The sequence below is a fragment of the Poecilia mexicana genome, unplaced genomic scaffold, assembly GCF_051168715.1.
Source record: "Poecilia mexicana isolate PSO_F unplaced genomic scaffold, ASM5116871v1 scaffold_10, whole genome shotgun sequence".
Taxonomy (NCBI): Eukaryota; Metazoa; Chordata; class Actinopteri; order Cyprinodontiformes; family Poeciliidae; genus Poecilia; species Poecilia mexicana.
This window is the reverse complement of record NW_028263379.1, coordinates 24,021,924-24,046,876: the sequence shown is the minus strand read 5'-3', so window position 1 is coordinate 24,046,876 and position 24,953 is coordinate 24,021,924. Positions and strand designations below refer to the sequence as shown.

Sequence of the window (24,953 nt, the reverse complement as noted above, 5' to 3'; positions counted from 1 at the left end):
ATCTATTTATATACTGAAATCTATAATGTATGCATGTGTAGTTACCGCCCACAGAATGTCCTGTCTTGTAAAACCTTTTAGTTGTGAAGCCTGTGACTAACCTGCATGGAGTCCATACTATCCACCACTTCTCAGTGTAAAGTAAAGGCCCCCAGCAGGAGCCACAGGGCGCTTCAGCGGGTCAGTAGAAGTTGACCTCAGCAATGTTCCCTCACACCTCCTCGGCCTGCGCTGCCACTCCTCCGCTCCCGCCCTGCACCAGATGGGAAGTGTAGCCGCATTTTTAAAGCCTGCACGCAGGGTTACAGGCTGTTGTGCTGGCAGTGATGCCAAAGGAATGAAATATTCATGCAGGCCCCCAAATAATAAAAAAAAAAAAAAAAAACCTGAATGGACTCCCCGGGAGAAGAACGTGCCGATTTATTCAACTAAGACCAGGCCTCATTAAACTGCTGGCGGCGAGGCAGGTCACGGTGATTTTCACTAACACTGCCCGACCCCGACTGTCTCTCTCACACGGAACCGCACAAACACCAACTCTACACACTTCAACAGGGGTGAGAAGGGCTGAATGTAAAGCGTGTCCAAGTCACCATCGCCGGTCTACACGATCTCAAGATCTCCCAGCGGGACAGGTCTGCGCCTGGTGCTGAAGCTGCTCCTCTGCAGTAATTGACGCCCTAATGAGTGATTAGCTTCGGAGCGCCGTGGGCAGCATATGGGAGACGTGGGTGACACTGTGTCCACCAGAGGTGCGTGGCTTGTGAGGGGTGCCAGGGGACACCAGCTGATAGGCACAGGGCAGGAGCCAAGTTACTAAACCTGAAATTTGTAGCCTAATCAATCATCCTTCACACGAAAACAACATCTTCATTTTGGAACCTGGTTATTTAATGGTGTAACTACCTCTTTTATGAATGTTTTCATCCTGCTCTTAAAGGATTCATAAATCGCCTTCAGACAACTTATCAGTTATTGCGGTTTCGCTGCATAGACAGGTGTGTCTCAGCCTTGTCTCCCACCTGTTCGTTTTATTATTCTTCTGCAAATAATCAGGGAAAGATTGGCCTTTTTTTTTACTGTTTGTTTGAGCATGCATTTGTTTTCCAGATCTGCCTTTCCCTCGCTCAGAGATCAGAGCCTATGGTTAGCTTTATGTTCAGAAAAATACTCAAATTCATTTTACCATGGCTGATGATGGTTCATGGTTAATCCAGAACGGATTGCTGTTCACTGCACACCAACATTTAGTGTGTAGTGTCTCTTCTGCCAATTCAATGAGATTATTTTGAGCACTGTAAAAATTTGATTTTTTTTTTTTTGATTTTTTTTTTGCGTGGTAGTAAACATTAGTCGTTAAATGGGTTTACACTTTTTATCAAGGGTTTCATATCATAAATGTAATGTTGACTAATGGTTGAATCATACAACTTTAGCACTTTATTTTGATTGCAAATCCTCAAAGAAGGTCTAAGAGTTTAACAGAAGATGAAACGTACTTAATTGTCAGTCACTGCGTGTTGTTAGCAGCGGTAAAAATGAAAAGTTGGTTTGATTTTGTGGCTTGAATTACAAATAGAAAATTTGGAAAAATTGCCTTAAGATTTGTGATTGAAAATGTTTCTTTACTGCAGTGAAAATTTGAGTTTAGCTTAAGCTAGTTTAGCGCTAATGATAAAGTCAAACTTACTAGCAAGTTGAGCTTCTTAAACTTTAACATCCATAGCTGTTGCTGTGGGGGGGGGGAGACATTTAGGCTGAATAATGAAACAATATTTACTATTTTAAAATACAAGTCAAACTGGAGATATTTGATTTGACTTGATCTTTCTCTGGTGATTTTTCTGGAGACATTACAATAGAGCTAGAGGCTTTAGATTCTCCCGTTCATTTATTCTTGACCTGAAGTAAGGGCATAAACACTGGATATGTTCATATCAGAATTCTCTTGAGACACCAGTGCTATATATATATATATATATAGCAATTTGTTATGATGCAACTCTGTTGACAAAGCAGATTTTAAAGTTTAACATACTTATTTTAGAACCTTTCAGCCATTAATCTTGCTAAATTTCTGCTCCATCAAAATAAACTGCTAAACCAAATAACAGCTGGTTTCATCGGTGTATTTAAATGTAGATCTTGTTTCAGTTCAAGTTCAAAAGTCGTTGTGCATAACGTTGATTTTTGGTAAGCACACTTGCAATATGATCCGCATTTTACCCATTGAAATTGCGTTTGCAAAGTTTACTTTCATTCCAGTAAGAGAGACGTTGCACCCTTTTCTTCCTTTATCCAAACTTTCTAGACCTCCAGTGCACATCCACGCTCCTGAATGATTAATACTCCAGCTCCCCTCATGTGTGAGGATAACAACAAGGTCGTGATTGAGTTACAAAGCACAATAGGGGAGAAAAAGTCGAGCTTTGTCTGATTGTTCTTTGACAGGGTCAGAGGCTGCTCTCTCCTGAGACGGCAGGGCTGTCACTGGGCAGGGAGTGACAGCAAGGTGACTGAGGGGAGGCTCTATAAATTGGCGGCGCCGAGCAAAACCTCTCCAAAGACGCGGAGAGTCCCGTGCGCAATTTCCACTGCACCGCACGAGCGCAGGCCGTCACTGATGATGACCGCAAAAGCAGAGCTTCCGGGCTGGCCAGAGTACCCGGAGGACTTCTCCCTGCTACAGCAGAAAAATCTGGCCCACCTCAGCTCCAAAACGTGGATTTCCTCAAACTCGGTCCGTGGCTTTTCGCGGAGGGAGGCGCACGGCGCCGCAGAGGCTGGGATTTCCCTGGAGAAACTCGGGTCAGTGGGTAGACTCCACGAGTGCGCGTCCGCAGACACGGGCCACGCGCGGGCATCCGATGGAGACAAGGGGAGCGGCCTGGGGCCTCAGAGACACCGGCGCGTCGCAGCCAACGCCAGGGAGCGCAGGCGGATGCACGGTCTGAACAAAGCCTTCGACGAGCTGAGGAGCGTCATTCCATCGCTGGAAAACGAGAAAAAGTTATCCAAGTACGACACCCTCCAGATGGCGCAGATCTATATTACTGAGCTGTCTGAGCTGCTGGCCGGCGTGGTTCAGCAGGAGTCCAGAGGCCCCCGCTCAGGGTCAGAGAAGACCTCCAGGAGGAACTTGATTCACTCGATTCGGCCGGACGCGGCTGCGCAGCCAGCCATGCTGCTAACGGGAGAGGAGGAGCAGCAGCAGCAGCAGCAGAGAGACCAATCCATCAACCACCTGATCATACTCGGACCTTCATCTGTGATGGAGTCCAACACGTCAGAAGCGTCCTCCAGCAGCAGCGATGCTGAATCCTCGACTCTCAGCGACACGGAGGACAGTGAGACTGGGAGACAGTGACAGAGGCCGTCTCCAGTAGATTAGATGTTGCACTGCTGGATTTCAAAAGTGAAGAAAAGTCACTCGTTTCTCAGAGACCCTGACTTGGTTTCCTCTTGATGAACTAAAAGAGGCCTTCGTCTGCACTTTAAGGTCCCGGACAATAACTTGTGGCATTTTCCAGAGTCAGTGGTTGGATACGAGCTTTTATTTTGAAATAAAACAAGTATTTTTTCTATTTAAGAATAGCTAATCTGTATTTTATGAGGGATGTTTTTTTATTGTTTTTTTGTTTTGTTTTGTTTTTTGTTTTTTTGCTACAATAAAGATATAATGAATTATTGGGTGTGCATTTTAATTTATTTATGTATATATCACTTCCAGCAACATGTGCACAATTCACACCAAAGCACAATGATTAATTATGCTGCAAAATTTGTAAGTATACATTCCACGGCTAATAAGATAAGAAGACAATGAAACTTTCTGTTGCACAAGCCTTTAGGTCAGAGTGAATGCACTACATTGCAATGATATTCATGCTTATTAGCTAAGTTTTCACAGATGATACCACATTATAACCACAAACCTAAATCTATTTCTACTGGGCCTTTTTGTCAAAGACCGAAACGAAGAACATGACAGTCATTGCAGCAGAATGAAAATGATCAATTGTTTTAAATAATTTTAACTGGTCTGCGACTCTTGTCCTTGGCTGTTGCCGTCCTGCAACTTTTGGATGCATCCCTCACTCCAGCACACCTCAGTCAAATTAAGAGGTAATAACCAAACTCTTCTAAAACTTGCTGGCCTGCTATTTGATTCGGGTTTGTTGGAGCAGGGGTGCATCTCAAAGTTGCAGGCCGGTGGCACTCGACGGCTGGAGCGTAAAGAGAGGCTAAACTCTAATGCATGACAAACTTTTATCCTTTTCATTTAGAAAAAGTTTAGAAAATCATGCAATCTTTTCCTTTCGTTTCACAATTTCGTGGTCCTTTGTGTCGGTCATATTATGCCAGTAAATTACACTGAAGTTTCTGGTTTGTAATGTGACAAAATATTAGAGAGCTCAGCACCGTATCAGCTAAAAGTTTCAGTTTTAAACAACTGCTTCCTGCTTCACCCGGTCAAGCAAAATGGCTTCAAAACGTTCGGCGCTTCTCTAATGTCCAAGCTGCAAAGAATAAAAACCGATTATCACATTTTGCTGTTGCAAATCCCCCTAAACCCCCAGCCCCCAAAAACAGTGCAGTTCCAGATCCATTTTCAAAGCAGAAAAACATACAAACATCTGCAAGCACCAGAAGGGAAGGGATTTTAGAGCTGTAAAGAAACTAATTATGGCGCGTGACAGTTCATCACGTCTGAAAACTGCTCTTCCCACTCAGTCTGTGAGCTAACAGCCTACTGTAAAACGTGGGGCTGCCTGCCTGCTCAATAGGGAAGAGGAGGCTGGAACTTTGCCAGGTCCTTAGAAATGATTTCTGCCAGCCTTTGTTTGAAGCTGCCGGGGGTCTCAGATGGGACGGCGAAGCCGGCGGCCTCCTCCGGGTCGCCCGTGTCGTCCGCCGCCTGTGCGTTGTACCCCGCACAGTCGTAGATATCTGCGGGTGGGGGAGGCAGGCTTTGCGGTAGCGCTGAGGCAAAGTGATCTGCATTGGTGAGGTCAAGAGAAAGGGGCTCATTCGAATAATGGAGGTCGGAGGAGGGGAAGGAGTATCTTTTGGTCTCTCTGTACGTGCACTGAAATTTTCCAATCTCAGTTCTTCTCATCGGTGGAGGCGTGGTCTTCCTCAAGTTGTAATAAATGCTGTCCTTTGTGTCGCCGTCCTCATCTACGGGTTCAAGGGAATGACACCGATCATCCTCGCCCTCAGCTTCCTCTTCCTCCTCCTCCACCTCCTCCTCCTCCTCCTCCTCCTCCTCCTCTTTGCTCTCCTCTCCCACCTCCTCTTTGCTGCTGGAGAGATAAGGCTGGACAAGACACAGATGCCTCATACTCTCCTCGGAGGGGCGATTAATCGTACCGTACTGGCTGGCAGAACTGTCCTCCTTGTCACGGCGGACCTGCACAAGGCTGTAGATTGGAGCGGCGTCGGTCTGGACGACCGCGGCTGGAAGGGCGACGGAGGACGCGTCAAACGATGACCTTTTTTTGACACCGCAGGGCCGGGCGCCCTGTTTCTTCTGCAGCGAACACTGAGTCGATAAGGCCTGGTAGATCTGGGGGCCTTCGCGGGTCAGGAAGGTGAACACTCCCTCTCCCGAGTCGCAGCGACGGCCTGCTTCAATGCAGAAGCCCCCCTGCAATCACAATCAGACCAGCGCTCAATTCACATTTAGCACATTTTTTTTACGAATACTAAGCCACGTGAGAAATTATCCACGCGCCTCGGAAGCGGCGACGTCGTGTCACGTCACGACAACAGTCTTCGCTGTTCTGTGTTGGGATTTTATGTGGTCAACACAAAGCAGCTAATAACTGCATCTTTAAATTAAAAAAAAAAATCTAAAAAAATGTGTGGCCTGCATTTGTAAGCAGCCCCATTTACTCTGATTGCATCCCCCCCACCCCTGGTTTTCCAATTCCAATTTCCCTTTGGGAGGAATAAAGTATTTTTGAATTTTGAATTGAATTGGTCAGCATAAAATACAATGAAAGCAAAAAATAAAAAAATGAAATAAAATAGTCCAGCTGTGTTTCAGTTTAATTCCACCTCTTCTGTAAAGGCATCAGTGGTTGGCAAGACAACATTAGTGGACCAAAAGTACTTTCAGTATAGAAGATGTGTTGTTTGCCTCAAACCTTTTAACAAGTTCTAGTCTTAGACGACTCAAATTAAACATATTGGGATGCGTGCAAAACGTTTTGCGTGGAAAACATCACCCTCACTACATCGTGCATGTCTGCACCGGCCTGGTTGGAAGTTTGTTGACTTACAATGACAAAGTTAAGCTCAAAGCATACTGGTGCGATAAAACGGCCCAGTCAAAGTCTAGACTAATTGAGAATCTTTCACATGACTTGAACAGTGATGTTCAAAGATGTCCTCCATCTAAATTATACGGGTTTGAGTTTTTTTTTTTTTTTTTGTGCAAAAGATTTGCAGGCATAAATTGCGATTAAAAAGTATTGATTGGGACGGAGGGAAGTAAGCTGCTAATAAGGCGTTCTTATTTACAATAATGACCTGACAAGGCTGCTATGCTACACTTTCAGATTATTATTTTAAATTAAAACCATGTCATATGCTTGGTGTTGCTCCATCCCACAAAACCACAGTAAGACATATTGATGTAAAAAAAAAAAAAAAGTGCACGAATAATTTTGTAGGACATCATATGTTCACAAAGACTTCACTCATACAAATGAGTCTTTGTGCGACAATCTATGATAAAATCTCTCTTTAGGCATTAGGATGAGTTAATGAGGTTCGCTACACTTTACCTCCACTTGTCCGAACTTGCGCAGGAGTCTGTACGGCCAGCTGTAGATGACGCCGCCCGTGTTGACGTCGAGGAGCTCCAAGGCCTCGCTGTCTGTGAACACCACATACTCCCCGGCCAGTTTGCACCTCTTGGCCGCGTCCGTGCCCAGGACCTTCACTTTGTACTGGTCAGGAGGAAGAGTCGGCTCTACACGAGTCAGAAAACGACCCAGCAGGGAGACGTTCGTACATCAGGGCCGAGCAAATCCAAGAAACTTGTTACAGCAGCGTGTCATTAAAGGAAACAAGCGCACACACCACATTTTCAAACAGAGAGTCTGATTTAAAAGAAAATTACTCGCACTCTGCTAATCTCTCCGTGCGTTTGAGCCGCCCGGGTGACTTGGGGGAATGTAATCCGTTCGGAAATGAAAGGAAATGCAATTTCATAAGCCGGAACTTGCTGATGCCGGAGCATTCGAGCTTTAACGCCTGAACAAACGAGCACACTTTAGCTGCTTCTGACGAATGACGCGAGTTTCAGCAGACGCTTAGAGTGTATTGTGTTGTGACACACCACCTGGTCGTCTTACATTTATTTAGTAAGCGGTAACTAATTTGACACTAACCGTCAAGATATTTACACTACATTACAGTAACGACAGGGTGAGAGCTTGACTTTCCTGTGTTTGTAAAAAAAAAAAAAAAAAAAAGAAAGCACCTGTTTATCTAAGCCAGAGTTCAATCTTTCTAAAGAGAGATTGCTGAAGAGTCTTTAATGTTAAAATGAAAATAATCTGGTTTATGATTTTGATGGTGACATTGTACTGTACAATGGATTTGGGAGTAAACAGGTTGTGGAGCAGATTAAAGATAATGGGGAAGGTGTTTCACGCTTGTAGCAGTGTTTACGATGGCAGGTGTTGCACTTCTTGTTGCTCAGTTCAACTTCTTGGCATGCTTTTAGCGTGTATGCAAAATTGGGAGGGGAAACCACCATCTTCTCTCGTTACTTCCTTTCTAACGAAAGGAAAGGACATTCTCTTTAAATTCATTTGTACGTTTTTAGGACATAACAAATTATCTGGTTTGAGCTGTGTGGGAAACAAAAAAAAACATTCAGCAGTTTCAAAAGAGTCATTATTTATGAAACTAAGAGAAAGGCATCAGAGGAAAAAAAGGTCTGCATGAAAAGCTCCACCCCATGATTCAGTATCTTTGGTAACAGTAACTTGAAATAGTTGTTTCCTGTGCGATTTTATCAGCCACTCATGTCACTGAGGATGGATTTCGGCCAGCTCTTCTGTACAGCTGCTTCAGTTCATTGGGGTTTCAATTAGGTTGAGCCCTCGACTTTAAGTAGGCCACTGCAATGCCGTTATGCCTTTCTTTTGTCGATGCGCTTAGGACCTCTGCCATTTGTAACAAGCCTTAGTTGTCAGACAGAAAGGGTTTAATTTCACTCTTGAAAACTTTGGGTTACAAAATGCTTGTGGTCATCTTGGTGACTCTGAGGCACCCAGGCCCCAAAGCACGCCCATAGCATGAGCTGTTTGTGCTGATATTGCGATTGGTTTACTCTAAATATAAGGTATGGCATCGTGGCCAAACATCACAAAACGTTCTGATTCGATCAAAAGATGTTGTTCGATCAGATGCAGTTTTGCTAAACAAAGTCATGCTACTCAAAGAAGTCAGATAAGGTCATCAGAGTCACAGGTGGGGTTTTTTTTTTGTTTGTTTGTTTGTGTTCAGTCTTTTCTCTCAGCATTCTCTGGCAGCGATCTTGAATATAATAGTCTTTCTCAATGAAAACTGATGGAGTTCAGCTCTTCAAAAGCGACCTAATAATAATCATGGTGAGCAGGTCTGGAAGCAGTATGGCTGTGGTAGGGGTTTTTTGAACACAGTTTTTGCATTTCGGCTCTGTTTTTCTTCATTATGTAATAGCATTGTGGAAACAGTTTTTCTGTTTTAGCCGTTTATAGGCAGAACCGAATCATTTTAGAAAGTTCAGTTTATTGCTATTTTGTGATGATCCAAAAGTATGTTTTATGTTACTATGAATGTACACCAAGAAGTTAGCAGCGGGGATTTCCTACCCGAAATCATTTAAAATAAAAGTCTCTTGTTTATCCTGAGTAAAAACGAAACAATTGCTCCTCGCCCAGCCAGCATGCCTAGGTGGGACCCATGTGGGGGAAAGGAGGGCTGATATATGGGTCCCATATGGGTTTGTCCGCGGGTTCCACGATGGCCCCACATGGGTTTGCCCATGTAGGGCCACAGCCCACATGGGCGCTACATGGGCCCTAAATGGACAAACCCATGTGGGGTCCATGTGGGCTCTGGCCCTACATGGGCAAACCCATGTGGGGCCATCGTGGAACCCGCGGACAAACCCATATGGGACCCATATATCAGCCCTCCTTTTCCCCACATGGGGCCCACCTAGGCATGCTGCACCTTTTCATTTTCTGAACAAAGCTCATCTTCCAGCTTTTCGGCAGGAGCTCCACATAGCAATACATCATCAATTAGCGGAAACAGTGCAGTGTTGCGCTCGTCCTACTGGACGAGCGCTAACAAATGATGGGAATTACCGCTTTTCCAAGACGAGTAAAGGTCATTATCCTCCATGATGAGGCCATTCCCTCCCTCAAAATCCCCTTTGTCCGACTCTCCAGGATCCCTCTGCAAACACGGTGGCACAGTAAACATTACACAGAGTAAACGCCTCCCTCTTATCACTGCTTTTTATGACTTCAGAGTGGTAAGATGCAAGCAAGAACATGGCTTGTGCAAGCACAAGAATTGGAGAAGTGGCGGAAGTTCCAGATAATGTTTCAACTTCCCCATGTTCTTATCGTGTCTGGCTGTGGGGAAGGCTTCTGAGCATTTTTCCCAAATTCAACACGCTGATATGAAGCGAAAGTCGGGCAGCTGCGTCGAGGGGAGGGGTCGTAACGACGGGGGGGTTAGCGCGGTACCTGGAAGGCGAGAATGCAGAGGGCGCTGATCCAGTCCTGGCTCTCCGTGGAGGCGAAGGTGTAGGTGTGGTGTGTGGTGTTCAGGTAGAAGGCCGTGCAGCGAGCCGGGCACGACTCCTTGGCCGCAGGGGTGACGCTCAGACAGTCGTTTAAGCGCACGACCTTCCTCTCTTGTGCTTTCTGTCGACCGGCCTTTAGCTGCTCGCTGTCGGATACAGAGCGGAACTCCAGCCGACCCACACCCATGGAGCTGGGCTTGAAAAGCACCATCCAGATTTTCCGCCACGTTCTCTGACAAGAAAAGAAAGGAGACTTTTTTTTTTTTTTTTTTGCTGGAGTCAGATTTTGAAAGTGAAATCGGCCTCCAGTGTCTCCACTGGAAAAAATGGTAAATGGTGTGTACTTGTCCAGCGCTTCATCAAGTCCAGAGGACTCCATGGCGCTTCACATTACATTCATTCATTCATTCACTGCATCATCTTCTAGCTGTATGAGTGGAGGCACACCACAAGGCAAACATAATGATTGAGCTGTCATTCAAACTCTAAGTATTACTTTTTGTACTCGTCTGGTCTTAATTACTTATCTACCAACCAAACCAACCAGCAATGGCTCTGAGAAGTCCATGCCCCCCTGTTAAAATGTCAGACTTTTAAACTTCAAATCCATTAACGTGAGATACGTCCTGAAATATTTCAACATTCAACGTCTGAACTTGTTTTTTTTTTTTTTTTGCTCACTCTTCTGAAAAAAGTTCCCCCCCAAATCTCTCATATTGTGTGAACATCTCTTGTCCACAGCGGTCAAGTCATCTCATGTATTTGCCCTTGGATTTAGTTCTGTTCTCTGAGACGCCATTTGAAAACTTTCATCCTTTTTTTTTTTTTTTGCTGAAAACATCTATTGCTGCTGATTCACAATGATGCTACAAATGAAGCCTCTCTTCGCTTTCAGATTTCCATGAGACGCCTGAAAGTTCGGGGTCTAAACTGTCTAGAAATTAAAACTGTTTATGAATTCACTCAGGGTCGATCAGAAGAGAGGTAACCCCAGATCATCACTATTTTCCGCAGAGGTTATGAGCTACTGTTTGGTGATGCGCAATGCTTTTTGCAACCATTTTTCTGATCTGTGTCTTCATGCAGTGAAGTTTATTTTATTTTATTTTTTTAATCGTAACCCCCTCTCCAGAGTTAAGCAAAGGATGCAAAAGAGCAAAAGGTCAGGAGACTCTGGTTCATCACATTCACTCAAGTTGTGGCATGCGTGAACTAAAGAAAACTCAAAGCTGAAATAGATCAAAAAAGGCTTTTGCTTTTCACTGTCATATCACAAGAGTACTGATACGTTTATTTATTTCAGTAACTCCATACATTACAGAGGCTAATTGCACAAACTGATGATTTTTAAGGCTTTTAATTCGGATAATTACGAGGATTTTCCACTTACAAATGAAAACACGACATTAATGATTAGAATTTCATCAGACTAGCATAAAAAAAATACCTTCGATTCAGAAATGTGGACTTAATGAAGGCTATGCTTAATGCCTTATTTAAAGTTATTCTTCAAATAATCTGACAAGCAGCCTCATCGGAATCCATATTATAATTTATTGAGTATGAGCGCACATCACATCAGACGTGGAAAATTTTAAAATTCTTTCTTAAGTCTGGAAAACGGGATTTCAACAGGGGTGTGTGAACTTTTATTGGCCACAGTATCTGTTTAAAATGGGAATACGTTTTTAAGCAGGTATGGCTGAGCATTGACCGAAAGATGGATGAAGCTAAATTATAAAAAAAAAAAAAAAAGTAGAATTACGTGAACATTTTCCAGATCTTTACGTAACTGTTGTTTAGGACTGAGCTCAATCCCAGAGTGTGTGTGAGGATGTGTGTGTGGACTGTGACAGAAGGTGTGTTTGCACTCTGTTCTTACAGGAAGCGTGATTAACAAGTAAACTCCTGTTCTTGTTCTAAGACAGCTTGATAATCCTCATCCTGTTCTCAGAGCTGAAGTGAAAAATAAAGCCAAAAGTTCACAGGTGACGTATTGTTCCTGTTACTCGGGAGCAAAGACCAGAAGAGAGAGCCTCACTTCTCTTTTCGCCACCCATCAACTCACACCTCTGGTCTACAACCTGAAACTGATTTCAGGAACCAAATTCAAACATCTGTAGCCTTTCTCTGTATTATCGTTTGCTCTGTCTTACATTTACCGATCAAGTCTTATTTGAGTTATTTTGGGTTTTGTGTGGTAACATTTCTTCTCGTGGTTGAGTCCGCAGGATGAAATTATACCAAATTTCTGTCACTGCCGTGAGGACGCACATACTGCAGACAGCAGAAGTGACCGTGATAGTAGTCAAGAAAAGAAGGTGTGAAAGTTTATCTAAAGGCATCAGTATTTTAAAAGGCAGAACATTATTTTCTCACTGCAACTTCTGGAAACCCAAATTTAAACCTTGCAAAACAATACCAGAAAAACTTCCTCTCTGCTAATAATCTCCGATTATCGGACCACTTCAACGAGCTTTTAGTTGCTTTTGCCGCCATAGATTTAATTCATTGTGACAGTCCTTTACTTTTTAGACATAAAAGATTTTTATATTTAGGTTATTTATACGTCTTTTTTTCTTTTTTAAATGAGCCAAAAGGAAGTCCAGTCAGATCTTTAAAAGAACTCGGTATCATACTACAAACAACTTTTAACGGCAGTAAATCAAACACTGACATTAAATAAACAAGTCGGCCAACTGGAAGGACTGATCCGATTTATATTTAAGCTTACGTGCAGAAGGGAATGGTTCGCAAAGAGCTGGGATGCAAAGAACGTGTAAACGACCGGATCAACTTCTCTACAGGCATCAGATGCTGCTGTTCCCCTTTCAACTTTCTTAGAAATCAAGTGGTGGATCACTTTGGGGGGGAAACACGGCAATGACAAGCTGGTATTGGGAGAGTTCCTCTTGCGTGGGTGTTTTTGATTAGAAATTTCCAAGAACCATAGAAACGGCCCCAACAAATGCTGCACAACCCAGTCAGAGGAGATGTTCTTCACCCAGATATGGTTAAAAAAAATAAAATAATGTTTGATGTTTGGATGGATGGATGGAACAGGAGTGTTTTCTTCATTTGAATCCATCTGGTTAGGTAAAAAGAAATGTCTTTATATATACCGGTATATATAATTCTGAGGCGCTCTCACACTACACACCACATGTTAGAAATGATTTTTCCACTGGTGTACTGGGGCACTGTACTGTGAAAACCACAAGCGCAGTGTAGCTCCAAACACCACTTGTCACTAATATCGCTCTCTGAGCCGCCAAGTGTGACAATAACGCACAATTCGTGCCAATTTGATGCAGTACAATTAATTTCATTTTATTAAAAAGCAATTTGATCTACCAAACGCACGAGAGCAACGCGAGATAAAAGTTGGAGCACGAGCTGCAACTGAAGCCGATCTCTGCTCCAGCTGTATACAGATCCATATTTACAATAAAATTACTTTTTTTCCGTTAATCGGTTCATTGCTTTCCGAATTAAAACCACCAAGTCATGATAGAGCCACCTCCATGCCTTAATGAAATTCCTTTCATGAGATCCTGCCATGTTTTAAACATACTTCTGTCTACTTGTGATATTTCAAAATGTCCGATGATCTTTGCAGTGGTTGGGTTCAGAAAAGTTTTCTTCAATAATGGTAACGGTTGACAACTGTACAAAAGGTTCACCTCAAGTGTGTCAAATGTTGCTGAGGGTTTATTTTACCACTCAGTCAGGAAGTTGGATTTGATTATAGCTCTGCAGCTATCTTGACTTACATACTTTATTTGGACTCTTACTGTTGCTGTTGGTGTTTGTTTCATGGTTTCAATCTCAACATGAGGCACGTTTAAAAGAAAACGCTTTTTAGAGAAACTTGTAAATCCAGGGAGTTTTTTTTTTATTTTTTTTTAAAGTTGTTTAAGTATTGTTACTTTTCAGTTACTTTATATTTCGAAGCACTGTGATTATCGTCATTATTTCACTCCTGTGACTTGGTTTTCTGTGCAAGCGTTTTAAACTTTTGTCTGAAAAACAAAAGCTCCCGACAAGGTTGAGTTCACCACACCTTTAAAAGTCTGGAGATTGTATGAAATAAATATTTTAAGGCTACATAAAATATTCTACTTGACGTTTTGGAACAAAAATCCCATAACATTTCAAAAATGATTTCATAATGTCTCTGCTTTAGCTTCAGACATAGACTTTGTGCATAAAAATGTCCTTTAAAGTAAAACTTGCTTGTTGAAGAATTCAGTCCTGTTGTAGAGAAAGTCTTTGCTTCACGTGTTTCTCTTGTTCTGGCTTCTTGGGATTTTGTTTCATTCTTCTTTTGGACATCATGTCCCAAACATTCATGAAACTAATTATAATTTTAGACAAAAATGACCTTAGTAAAAAACAAATGAAGTTTTCAAATGATTTATTTATTAAATAAAAAAAAAATTAAAAAAAACAGCCAACCTGACTGAGAATAATTTCTTTTCCTTATATGCCGTGTTTGGTTTACATGAGATGTAACGGGAAGCATATCTCCCTTTTAGCCTTTTTCCTCATCAGTCCACAGAAAACTTCCCTCCAGAGTATTGAGGATCATTGAGGGTTTTTGGACAATTTTCCATTAAGCTCTATTTGGGAACCTCACAGAGGTACAATTTCTCCCACTCTCTGTCCTATTACTGAATCATGAGCGTTGACGCAGTGGTTTAGATGACGTTTGGGCACTTTTGTGACGTCCAGGATGAGTTGTTGGTGGGGTCTTGAAGTAACTGCACCTGTTTAAACTGTGACTTTACCATGATTTCTTTTGTAAAGTTGGTTTTAGTTTGAGTAGCAACGGAGGCTCGATTCCTGCCAGAGTCATAGAATCAAGAAAAAGCTTAAATAGCAGCTCTCCAACACCACGATGCAGGGTGAAAGACCTCTACAAGCAACACCTCATGCCACAAACTCAGAAACAGATGAGAAAGGTATTGACATCCATCAGTCTGGAAAGAGTTACAAGCTCATTTCCTTCAAAGGTTTCAGAACTCCAGCAATGAAGAGAGGAAAAAAACCCCACAAAGAATAAAAACACAAAACATTGCTGAACCTCTCTAGGAGTGGCCAAAAGTATCTCAAGACCGCATCGACAACTCATCCATGAGGTCACAAAAGCAACCAAAACAACATTTCAAGTATCGCAGATCTCACTTGCCGCAGCTACGGTCAGCGTTCAAGACTCACCGACGGTGTCAGAACCTTCATACACTGCTATAGGCAAACTTAGATGAACACTTTATCAACTGAGCTGAAAAAAATGCTGCCTGTAAAGTTACATCATTGTGTGGCAGAGATATTCTCAATAATGTTTACTTGTCGTTATTGTAGCTACATCAAGAATATTTTCATAGCTTTAGAGTGAGTTCCTGGGAGTAAGAAGAAAAAGACATTTCTCACATTCGCCAAAAAGCAGAAACAGAACAAATTTGTAAGAGATGGGGGGGAAATGTTTTTTTGTTTTTTTTCTTGGCACTGCAGACATGTAAATAAATACACAATCCTGTATGCATGTGTTGAATTCTGAATTTACTGAACTCTGTGTGCTATTTTCATGTGGCTGCTGCAGTTATTTTTACATTTTATATTTGCATGTCTATTTATTGCGATGGAGTAAGCCGAAATGGAACTTACAACGCAGATTTCTGCTTCTGCAGAAATACCATGTATTATTTTTTTTATCAGTCATTTAACCTCTAAATCCTCCTAGAAATAAAAACAAAATCATACAGGTAAATGCAATTCAACATGAGTTTTCACATCAGCCCATTGTTACTGCAGAGGAGCGACAGAGAACATTCTGCTGCCTTGTACTAGTGACATGTAGTAAATCAAATGCAATCTAGTTTGTAAAGCTTTGTAATATTTGGAGTAGATCTATGCTTGATAAGATTAATAATCTGATAGCAGCATTGACATCTATATTATTTTTTTTAAATAATCTTAAAAAGTAGAACGTTGTGCCATACACGGTGCTGTAACACAAATGCCAACACTGTGAAAGCGTTCGCATGCAGCAGCACTACGTACGTTTTAACTTTTCCACCTTTTATGAGAACTGGACACTCAATCGCCGCATTTCACGGAGGATTTCTCATTCTTTATCGAATGGCAAAAGGTTCAAACTTACTTTCCCAAACTTGGCCCCTTGAAGATGCAGCATCCCCTCTTTGAAAATGACCTCCATGCTCGTACGCTTTGGATGAAAACTGTTCACACGCCGACAGCAGTTGCTGCGATGTGGCAAAAAATGTGACAAGTGATGAGGTTAAAATTAGGCCTCCTCTACCACAAGTCTGACTTTTTCCTTGACGTCATGAACTGCTGTCATGCTGCCGCCGTCGACCTGTGTCCCTGACAGGAGGAGTTAAAAAAAAAAAATCATCATCTGCAACCTGTTACAAAAGAAAGGACACACAAGTTGTGTGTGCTGCTGTTTTCTTGAGTCAAACTTCCCTTTGAATTATTTTGCAACCACATCAACTTCCTCGTAGAAAAAAAAAAAACTCAGCGACACTTCTTCAATTTTGTACATAATACAAAAAGATCATGTAAAATATAAAGGTTTTATTTACAGTTCAGATGACACTAGCGGCATTTAAAAAAAAAAAAAAAAAAACATATTCACAGCAAGTAACTTAAGAGGAAAAGAAACAAACAATCACTTCTGTCTAACAGATCTAGAGGAGGGTGGTAAAATAAACTTCCTCAATTCAGAGACATTACATGTAAGTGCAAAGTTTCCGCAGAAATATTTTCACCTACATCAGAACAACTTGCATTCTTGTAAAAAAAAAAAAAAAAACGAAACGAAGATAGCGTTTAAAAGTCCATCGAGCTATGAGCCAGGTAGTCTTTCCGACCGATGTTGGTGACCTGCTTGGTCTGCATGGCCTCCAGCTTGGGACAGTCGGTAATACGATGGCCGAGACCGCCGCAGAACGTGCAGCCCCTCTCCCCTGGGAAGACACGGCAGCAGGACGCGTTAGCATAAACCCGCTAATGCCACACGGCGCAGTGAGACGATTATGTCACAACAAAGAAGCTCACCTCCAATGTCCAGCATGGTCTCGTCGCCCGTCTGGAGCACCTGGAGGACTGGGGGAACCTTCTGTTTGGCTTCGACCAGCAGAGCTTTCAGGTCCATCAGCACAGACTCGTCTGTCAGGAGAGGCGAGACGAACGCCGCTGAGTTCAAGGCCAGCTAAAGTCACAAGTTCTTTTTTTTCCCCTGAAGCCTGGCTGGTTTCACCCTGCAGTTAACTTTCATCAGCTCCTCCATGTTGGTCGTTACCAGATGTGGGCAGGAATCAAATAAATCTACTTACGTACTGCACTTAAATACAGTTTTTGGAGCATTTGTGCTTTATTTGAGAAGCATTTCTGGGTAAAAAACTTGCTACATTTTACTTTACTTATTCCTCCACCACATTGCTCTAATACTCATTACTTCCGTCGACCACGTCTGAGCGGTTTGCGTCTATTTTGTTCCACTAAAATTACCCTAAAAACGTGAACCTACAAATCTAACATTAAAATAGAACCATTTTACAGGAACTTGCCAGCTGGTATTTTCCATTTGGTGAATGCCATTTGAGTTTACTTTAGGAGCTTCGTTTTCTAAAACGGCTTGTGGTGGACAGATTTACTCCGTTTCCCGTCATCAAGCACTTCCTCACTGATAATGAACAGAAAACAGTCGCTTGGGCTGCAGAGTTGGGTGCTTCTTAATGTCTGGATCCAGTAGCCACTGGAGGACCAACGTCCTCAGACAGATGAAGATTTGGTCAGGACGATTCTGCAGCACTTTCATTAGGCACCATCACTGTATCTCGCTTTCACACAACAAATTTGTCATTGTAGCATTGAAGTTTACATACACCGAATAAAAGCATAGAAACACCTTTTTTTTTTTCTTACTGTCTGAAGTTAGATAAGGTTTGTTTCAGCTCAGAATGGCCAGATCTACTTCCATTTACTAAATGCCACAATAGTGAGAAAAAGAATGCGTCCGATTTATTTACTGATCTCTTTAAAATCAGAAGTTAGCATAAAGAAAGATTACCGTTTCTTTAGCGAAAACCCAGTTGACAATGTCATGGATTTGGACATTTCTGGTTCGTCCTTGGGGAATCATTTCCAGATGCTTCCAGGTGATGCGTTCATCCGTTCAAAGTCTTATATGCGAGGACAGACGTGGTGGGAACGTCCAACCGTCACACCGCTCGGGTTTGGCCCAAAAGGTGAAAACTGACCCCAAAATTAAAGCCAAAAGCCTTGTGAAGATGCTGGCCGAAGCTGGCAAGACGGTGTCGTTGTCCGCAGTGAAATGTGTTCTGTACCGACATGGGCTGAAAGGAAACTCGGCGAGGAAGAAGACTTTACTTCAAAAGAAACATAAAAAGCCAGACTGCAGTTTGCAGACACAGGGACATTTTAGAGACATGCCCTGTGATCTGATCACACTAAAGTGGAAGTTTTTAGCCACAGTGGCATCCAGAAGAAAAAACAGGGGGGTTGCTGCTTGCACCCTTCTGACTGAATTATGTGATGGGTCCGTTTTGCTGCAGAAAAAACTGAATTTCATAAAATAGATAGCATTATGAAGAAAGACCACTATGTGGAAATATTAAAGCGACAACAATCATCCAGGAAGTTAAAACTTGGGTGCAGATTGATCTTCCAAATGAACAACACTGAGCAAACAGACAAAAGTGGCTTAAGGTCAACAAAGGCAGTGTTTTGACGTGGCCAACACGAAGTCCTGATCTCAGTCCTATGGAGAAGTTGTGGGCAGATCTGAAAAGGCATGTGTGAGCCACGCGGCCTACAAAATGGACTCGGTTACACCAGAGCAGGAAGGAAACCGAGAAGGTTTGACCCAAGTCGGATAGTTCAGAGGCAATGCTGCCAAACGCTGTGGAGTCGCACGTAAACTTCTGACTTTAAAGACATTAATACGTCTCTGACACACGTTCCCTCTCATTTTTGTGACATTTAGCAAATAGAAGTGATTTGCTAAATAACATTACGCAGAGTGAGAATTATATTTTGCTTTCAAAATGTTAAAGGTTTGCTCAAGTGTCCGACACAAACGCAAAGTGTGATTCTGCAGGAAGCGAAGTTTAATGCAGAGCAATCCTGGAAGAAAACCTGTTAGAGGCTGCACAACACTTGAAACAGCTACAATTTACTTCTCTACTGTAAAGATGGAGGTGGGGGGACAACAGATATTTGTAATATCTGCAGCAAAGTAAAAGAACAACAATTTTGAGGATAAATGATTGGATTAAAAAAAAAGAAAAAAAGTAATGTTTCCTCACCACAGCCCTTATTGATGAACGTTGTGGCAATACCGGTCTTGCCTGATCGTCCGGTTCTTCCTATTCTGTGGACTAAAACAACAAAAATTTGATAGAGAGACATTAGAGAAGAAGAAGTCCACACCCAACTACATAATGTGACAATCTTGTGTAGATTTATTGATCAGCATATATCCCTCTTTACCGTAGTTTTCTATCTCCTCAGGCATGTCGTAGTTCACTACATGCTGGATGGCTGGAAAATCGAGACCTTTAGATGCAACGTCTGTGGCAACCAAAACGTCTTTCTTCCCTTCTTTGAACGCTTCTATGGCTTTAGTTCTTTCTTCCTGATCTGCAAAAAGAATCGACAAATAAAACCTTTGTTTTTTTTACACCTGATTAGTGACTGCTTCACTGAGCCTTGTGGTGTTTGCAAGAAGGGCGACATCTGCTGGTATTAAAGAGGTAATGCAAGCGGATTTTAGAAGAAAATCTCATGCTGGGTTCAACACTCCTTCATTCACCGTTTTTGTCTCCTAATAGCTTTATGTAGCAGCATCGACATGATTCTGCATACCTTTTCCTCCGTGTATGGCCACCGCCTCCACTCCCTTAAGCAACAAATACTCGTGGATGGCGTCTACGTCGGCCTTTTTCTCAGCAAATATCAACACCTGTCAAAACAAACGGTGACTACGTATATCCACTCATTTTGTCAGGATGTTTGCATAGTACATCGAGATTCTTACTGGAGGTGGGGTTTTCTGGAGGCACTCCAGCAGGTACACCATCTTGGCCTCCTCTTTGACATATTCCACTTCCTGCATTGGGGGGGGGGGGGAGTTAAATAAGCTCATGAAAATCTTCAAGATGAAATCTATGAGAAGATTTGAGAAGCTTTACAGCGACACAGACAAAACGTACCTGGATTACATCCAAGCTCGCAGCTCCGGCTCGGCCCACGTTAATAGTGACCGGTTTGACCAGAGCACTCTTGGCAAAGTTCTGGATCTTCTTCGGCATAGTAGCACTGAAAAGTAGGGTCTGCCTTTGTCCCTAGAAAACGCAGACAAAACACACAAAATCAGGAAGGCTGCTTTGCATTTTACAGACGGAGAAAATGGTCTGCGTCCACAGATTGAGTGCAGCAGCTGGAACACACAACGTGGCCAATTCTAGATGATTAACTTTCCCTTCCTCTGAGAGCTTTAGGAGTGTGAGAAAAATCACAACTTGGCAATGAAAAACAAAGAAAACAAAAAAATAAAAATACAATCAGGAGAAATCCAGAATGAAAACACAATTTAGGCAAAAGAAAGTTTATTCCAGAGAAATGTCACCAGAAAGCATGTAGATGTTTCTGCATGTAAAAAAAAAAAAAATACTTCTATCCAGTGACTAAAATATACAATAAAACAACCAGCTCACCGATCAGAGGAACATGAAAATTGCAACAACTGCACTGTGATGTGTGTATTGTAAAACAAACACTCCAGATTTGACCACTCGCTTACTTAAACTACACTTGCCCAGGTCGCTTCAGAAAGTCTTAAAAGGACCTTTTAGCTCGAGCCAAAAAAAGTCATTTTTTTCCCACACAGCTGGAATCTCCTGGAATCTCCAAAATGTGGTTGGTTTTATAATCCTGATACGTGTTTCGATCACAGAAGGCTTTGTCTGTCAATATATAAAGTATTTCATAAATAATTTAAGAAACCAGGAAATGTTTATGGTACATCCAGAAAGTATTTACAGCAATTCACTTTTTCCATGTTCTGTTGCACTTCAATTTGCACTAAATGAATCTCTCCTCAAACTTCTACCACATTAGGCCACAATACCCATTTAACTTTTCTTTTCCACAAAACCCCGTTCCTTTTAATCAGCTAGGAGCCCAAGTCCAGTCCTCAAAAACTACTGTCCTGCAACTTTCAGGCACATCCCTTGTCCAACACAAATGACTGAATTCCCTCCTTAGAAGCCATTCGTTTGATTCAGGTGTATTTGAGAACGGTTGCAGGACAGTGGCTCTCAGGACGCAAACCTGGACAGCCCTGATAAAAACATGTTGCTGGTCCAATTCCCCAACATCGCTTATTTACACCACAAGTGCCTCACCTTAAAATAGGAAAATATGGTCCGGATGTCTTCTTCGAACCCCATGTCAATCATCCTGTCCGCCTCATCCAGAGCCAAGTAGCGGCAAATGTCAAGACTGACCATCTTCTTTTGGAGCAGGTCCATCAACCTTCCAGGGGTGGCGACCATCATGTGGACGCCACTGAAAACAATACGACAAATATAAAAAGATCCTCAAATACAAGTCGCTACTCTGCTTTTTGACGTTACACTTTGTGACACGGTTCACAGGGACCCCTTCTCGAGTGTCTGCGTTTGTCTCAGGATGACGTAGCTGAACACTTCCAAACGGCACGGCAGCGAACAGATTTTTCAATCTTTCTTACTGTTTCACCACCTCCATCTGCTCCTTGACAGACATTCCTCCGATGCAGAGGGCTGTGCGCAGCTGAGGAGCTCCTTCCTCTTCCAGCAGCTTGCAGTAATACTCTATGATGCCATGAGTCTGCCTCGCCAACTCTCGCTGGGGGAGGAGGAAGGTTGCAGATGTTTTACTGTATGACAAGTAAAAGACTTTCCATTGCTTATGTAACTGAGGTTTAAAACTGAAAAAAACATGAGGGGGACTAAGATGTGCTCTGAACAAGTCAAAATGGTAGAGATGCATTGTTCAGGCTTTTCCTAATTGATTCAGATATCCTCCTTTTCCAGGGGTTTTACCTGTCGATTGCAACTTGCCTTTTCAAAGTAACGTTTCTTTTTGGAAATCATGTGGTTCTTTCACATAAATACAATATAAACTCTCTGAAATCAAACCCAACAATTATTTAGACTCAACACGTTCATCGTCTGTTATTGCTGAATAATTTCTACTCACATTTACAATGGACAAAACTATAAAAGTTATTAATTTCCATTATTATTTTACTCCCATTCAACTTCATTTGCCTGCAACAATACAATGGGCACATTCCCACTGAAATTATTATTTAATAAGTAATTTGCCAAAATTTGGTTTATCAAGTACAAATAAAAATAAATTTTTGAAGTCATATAATCAACCGGTGTTTGTTTCTCTCGTTTTTTTCAAGAAAACCCCCCCAAAAACAAACGAGTCTGGCATGTCTTACTGAGGGACAGATGATGAGTCCATATGGTCCCTCTCTCTTGAAAAAAGGCAGACGTTTCTCCTGCTCAAGGGCAAACATGATGATTGGCAGAGTGAAGACCAAAGTCTTTCCTGATCCCGTGAAGGCGATGCCAATCATGTCTCGACCTGACAGACTACACACAAGCGCTGTCAGCTCATCAACAGTTTCACATGCATTAAATCCTGGCAGAGATCATCGCATCACTTACACTGTGGGGATTCCTTGTATCTGAATCGGGGTTGGATGGACAATCCCCTTCTTTTTTAAACCTTTTAGAATTGCTGCAAATGCAAAAACAGAAATGTGTTAACAGGAGAGACATGAAGCCACAGGATGCAGTTTTGACGTGGGAGGAGTCGAGCGGCGTCACCTGGCGGAAACTTCATCTCCCTGAAGCTTTTGATGGGAAAAGGGATGCCTTCTCCGTCCACCAGGATGTGGAATTTCTTCCTGACTCGCTCGTGTCTTGTGTTTGGCATATTTAGGATGTATCGTGGTGCTTTCCAGCTACGAATGAATATTAATCAGTTAAATGAGCCCCCACCACCACCAAAAAAAAGAAGTCCAACAAACACAAGAAAAAGCTTAATTAAGTAAAGTTTCACCTTGTTTTAATTGGGTCATCATATATGATACCTTTGGCCATTTCCTTTACAGACATCAGAGCTAAAAGAAGAGATTTGAGTTTGTGCAATTAGTTGTGTCATCTACACGTTTCTCAATTCTGACTTCTGAGGGTCTTGGTTGTGGTAACGTACCTCTGCCCTCAGCCACGCTTTCCAGAATCTTCTCTTCCTCCTTCAGCTGTTTCTCTTTTGCAGACTCCTTACGGGCTGCATACACAGACAAGTAAAAACTGTTACAGATCCCTTAAAGTAAAGACAGAAAGTAGAGACAAGTGTTGTTACATGGACAAGCTCTGCTCCGAACCTTCTGCTTTCTCCTTGAGGTGTTGATGTTGGTCGAGGAGACTAACATTGGAGCGTGGACCAAGGCCCTCCTCTTCATCCCTTTGTTCCTCTCCGCTATCCTTCTGCTCGTCATCTACGGCCTTTCCGCGCAGCCGTAGCATCTTCTGGAGCTGTAAACATTCAAAAAGCTTGACTACATACTTACTTAAAGGACAACTGCGCAACATAAAGTTAAGCAACTCAAAATATTAAAGGCCTAACAGACCCTTAATATTCATTTACCCGACTTTGACAGGATTTTTACCCCCCAAGATTCAGATTATTACAATAATAATGAAGTAAAAAGATGAAAATTATTAGTGTGTGGTTTCATAATGGAATTACTATAAGGGGGGGAAAGGGTTTAATAAATATTAAGAAAAAAGGTTAATGTAAGGTCATTTGGTCACGTGAAAACAAGAACCTAAACATTAAATTTGCAGACAGACTTGTCATTTCTTTGTTTTGTAACATTACTAATGCAAGATAACTCACCATTTGTTGTTTCCTAATTTTGACTGGAACATATGGGACATAATCATCATCTTCCGATTCTTCTGAGGCAGACTTTTCTTCACCTCCATGGGATCTCTGGAAAAACAAATGACAGATGCCATGATAATTCAAAAGCAAAATTATGAACATTGTACATTGTGGCTGAATGATTCATTTCAGGAATTTAAATTCATATTAGCGTCGTATAGACAGTTGTTCGTAGCGCCCGTCAATTTTTGTAATTGAAGCTGGTACATACATCAACTTTCAAGCCTCCAAGAAATGCTCTCTAACACAGATACGCCTCTCAGTTTTAAATTTCACCACCGTATTTACATTAAAATAGAAGCAGACACTGATAATCGTACAGCCTTCGAAAAGTCAAAACTGTACACGTAACACGGATAGCTCACTTTGTAAGGCCCGTGTTGATATAGTTTAGTATCAATACCTGCACCATATTACAAAAATGTATTTTTACACTTTCTGCGTGATTTTATGTACATTTAAATGTACTATCTTAGGTGAAAATATGCACAGACCTTCACTGATTAAAAAAAAACTTGTTAGCATGTCCATATTAGCTTCCCTTAGCTAGCTTCACCCGTTTATCACCCGTAGTTTGATCTCAACTTACCTTTAGAGTCCGATTTTCGGTCTCCATTTTATTTAATATTTACGTAACTTTACTCTGTATATCTTATGAGTTAGCTACAGATCATAATACAATAACTTGATTCAATATATCAACTCTTCCTGTTCACACAACAGAAGCTACTACTGTACGGAACGCCAGGAGGGTCAGATCAACCGGAGCCACATCTTCCAAACAGGCGAGACAGCGGTACGGATACAGGCATGAGCCAAAATTAAAAAGATGAACACCACACCGGATTTTGTCAAAACTGTATTGTTTTAATCTTTCCGAACGAAAGATTTTTTTTCACAGTATCAAAAGTGAATTAAAAAAAGAAACAAGCCAACATACACTTGGCTGTTATTGGTATAGTATAAATCTACATTCGAAACATTAAGGTAATCTTTTCTAGTTGAGTATAACCTGGAAAGCATCAGAGATGTTACATTAAAACAGAATTTCAGCACAGATTTAAAATAA

At 41.9% G+C, this 24,953-nt stretch overlaps 3 protein-coding genes across 3 annotated transcripts; 1 reads left to right on the top strand and 2 right to left on the bottom strand.

The window, feature by feature from the left end:
• Positions 1–2,573: 2,573 nt before the first annotated feature.
• On the top strand, positions 2,574–3,367 carry atoh1b (atonal bHLH transcription factor 1b). Its single transcript, XM_088009691.1, has one exon. The coding sequence runs from the start codon at positions 2,624–2,626 to the stop codon at positions 3,365–3,367; it is 744 nt and encodes a 247-aa protein (XP_087865817.1). The 5' UTR covers positions 2,574–2,623.
• Positions 3,368–3,684: 317 nt separating this feature from the next.
• On the bottom strand, positions 3,685–16,293 carry dok3 (docking protein 3). Its single transcript, XM_088009690.1, has 5 exons — positions 15,987–16,293; positions 9,765–10,055; positions 9,378–9,468; positions 6,795–6,982; positions 3,685–5,650 (listed from the first exon to the last, which is right to left on the bottom strand). Exons 1-5 carry the CDS (start codon positions 16,041–16,043, stop codon positions 4,781–4,783), a joined length of 1,497 nt encoding a protein of 498 aa, XP_087865816.1. The 5' UTR covers positions 16,044–16,293; the 3' UTR covers positions 3,685–4,780.
• Positions 16,294–16,408: 115 nt separating this feature from the next.
• Positions 16,409–24,657, bottom strand: ddx41 (DEAD (Asp-Glu-Ala-Asp) box polypeptide 41). Its single transcript, XM_015010840.2, has 17 exons — positions 24,474–24,657; positions 23,837–23,932; positions 23,322–23,472; positions 23,150–23,224; positions 22,997–23,057; positions 22,762–22,898; positions 22,600–22,672; positions 22,371–22,524; positions 21,627–21,763; positions 21,280–21,442; positions 20,086–20,217; positions 19,911–19,982; positions 19,739–19,835; positions 19,364–19,513; positions 19,180–19,251; positions 16,907–17,017; positions 16,409–16,815 (listed from the first exon to the last, which is right to left on the bottom strand). The coding sequence occupies exons 1-17, from the start codon at positions 24,498–24,500 to the stop codon at positions 16,679–16,681; spliced, it is 1,845 nt and encodes a 614-aa protein (XP_014866326.1). The 5' UTR covers positions 24,501–24,657; the 3' UTR covers positions 16,409–16,678.
• Positions 24,658–24,953: the final 296 nt, after the last annotated feature.

What these genes read in the sequence shown, in the direction of transcription:
- atoh1b (XM_088009691.1), top strand. Translation starts at nt 2,624, where the DNA reads ATGATGACCGCAAAAGCAGAGCTTCCGGGCTGGCCAGAGTACCCGGAG.
- dok3 (XM_088009690.1), bottom strand. Translation starts at nt 16,043, where the DNA reads ATGGAGGTCATTTTCAAAGAGGGGATGCTGCATCTTCAAGGGGCCAAG. An exon ending in AAGGGGCCAAGTTTGGGAAA is followed by an intron (nt 10,056 to 15,986) that starts GTAAGTTTGAAC and finishes TTTTCTTGTCAG; the next exon opens with AGAACGTGGCGGAAAATCTG. An exon ending in GCAAGTTCGGACAAGTGGAG is followed by an intron (nt 5,651 to 6,794) that starts GTAAAGTGTAGC and finishes TTGTGATTGCAG; the next exon opens with GGGGGCTTCTGCATTGAAGC.
- ddx41 (XM_015010840.2), bottom strand. Translation starts at nt 24,500, where the DNA reads ATGGAGACCGAAAATCGGACTCTAAAG. An exon ending in AAGCGTGGCTGAGGGCAGAG is followed by an intron (nt 23,058 to 23,149) that starts GTACGTTACCAC and finishes CTCTTCTTTTAG; the next exon opens with CTCTGATGTCTGTAAAGGAA. An exon ending in GGAGATGAAGTTTCCGCCAG is followed by an intron (nt 22,673 to 22,761) that starts GTGACGCCGCTC and finishes TTGCATTTGCAG; the next exon opens with CAATTCTAAAAGGTTTAAAA.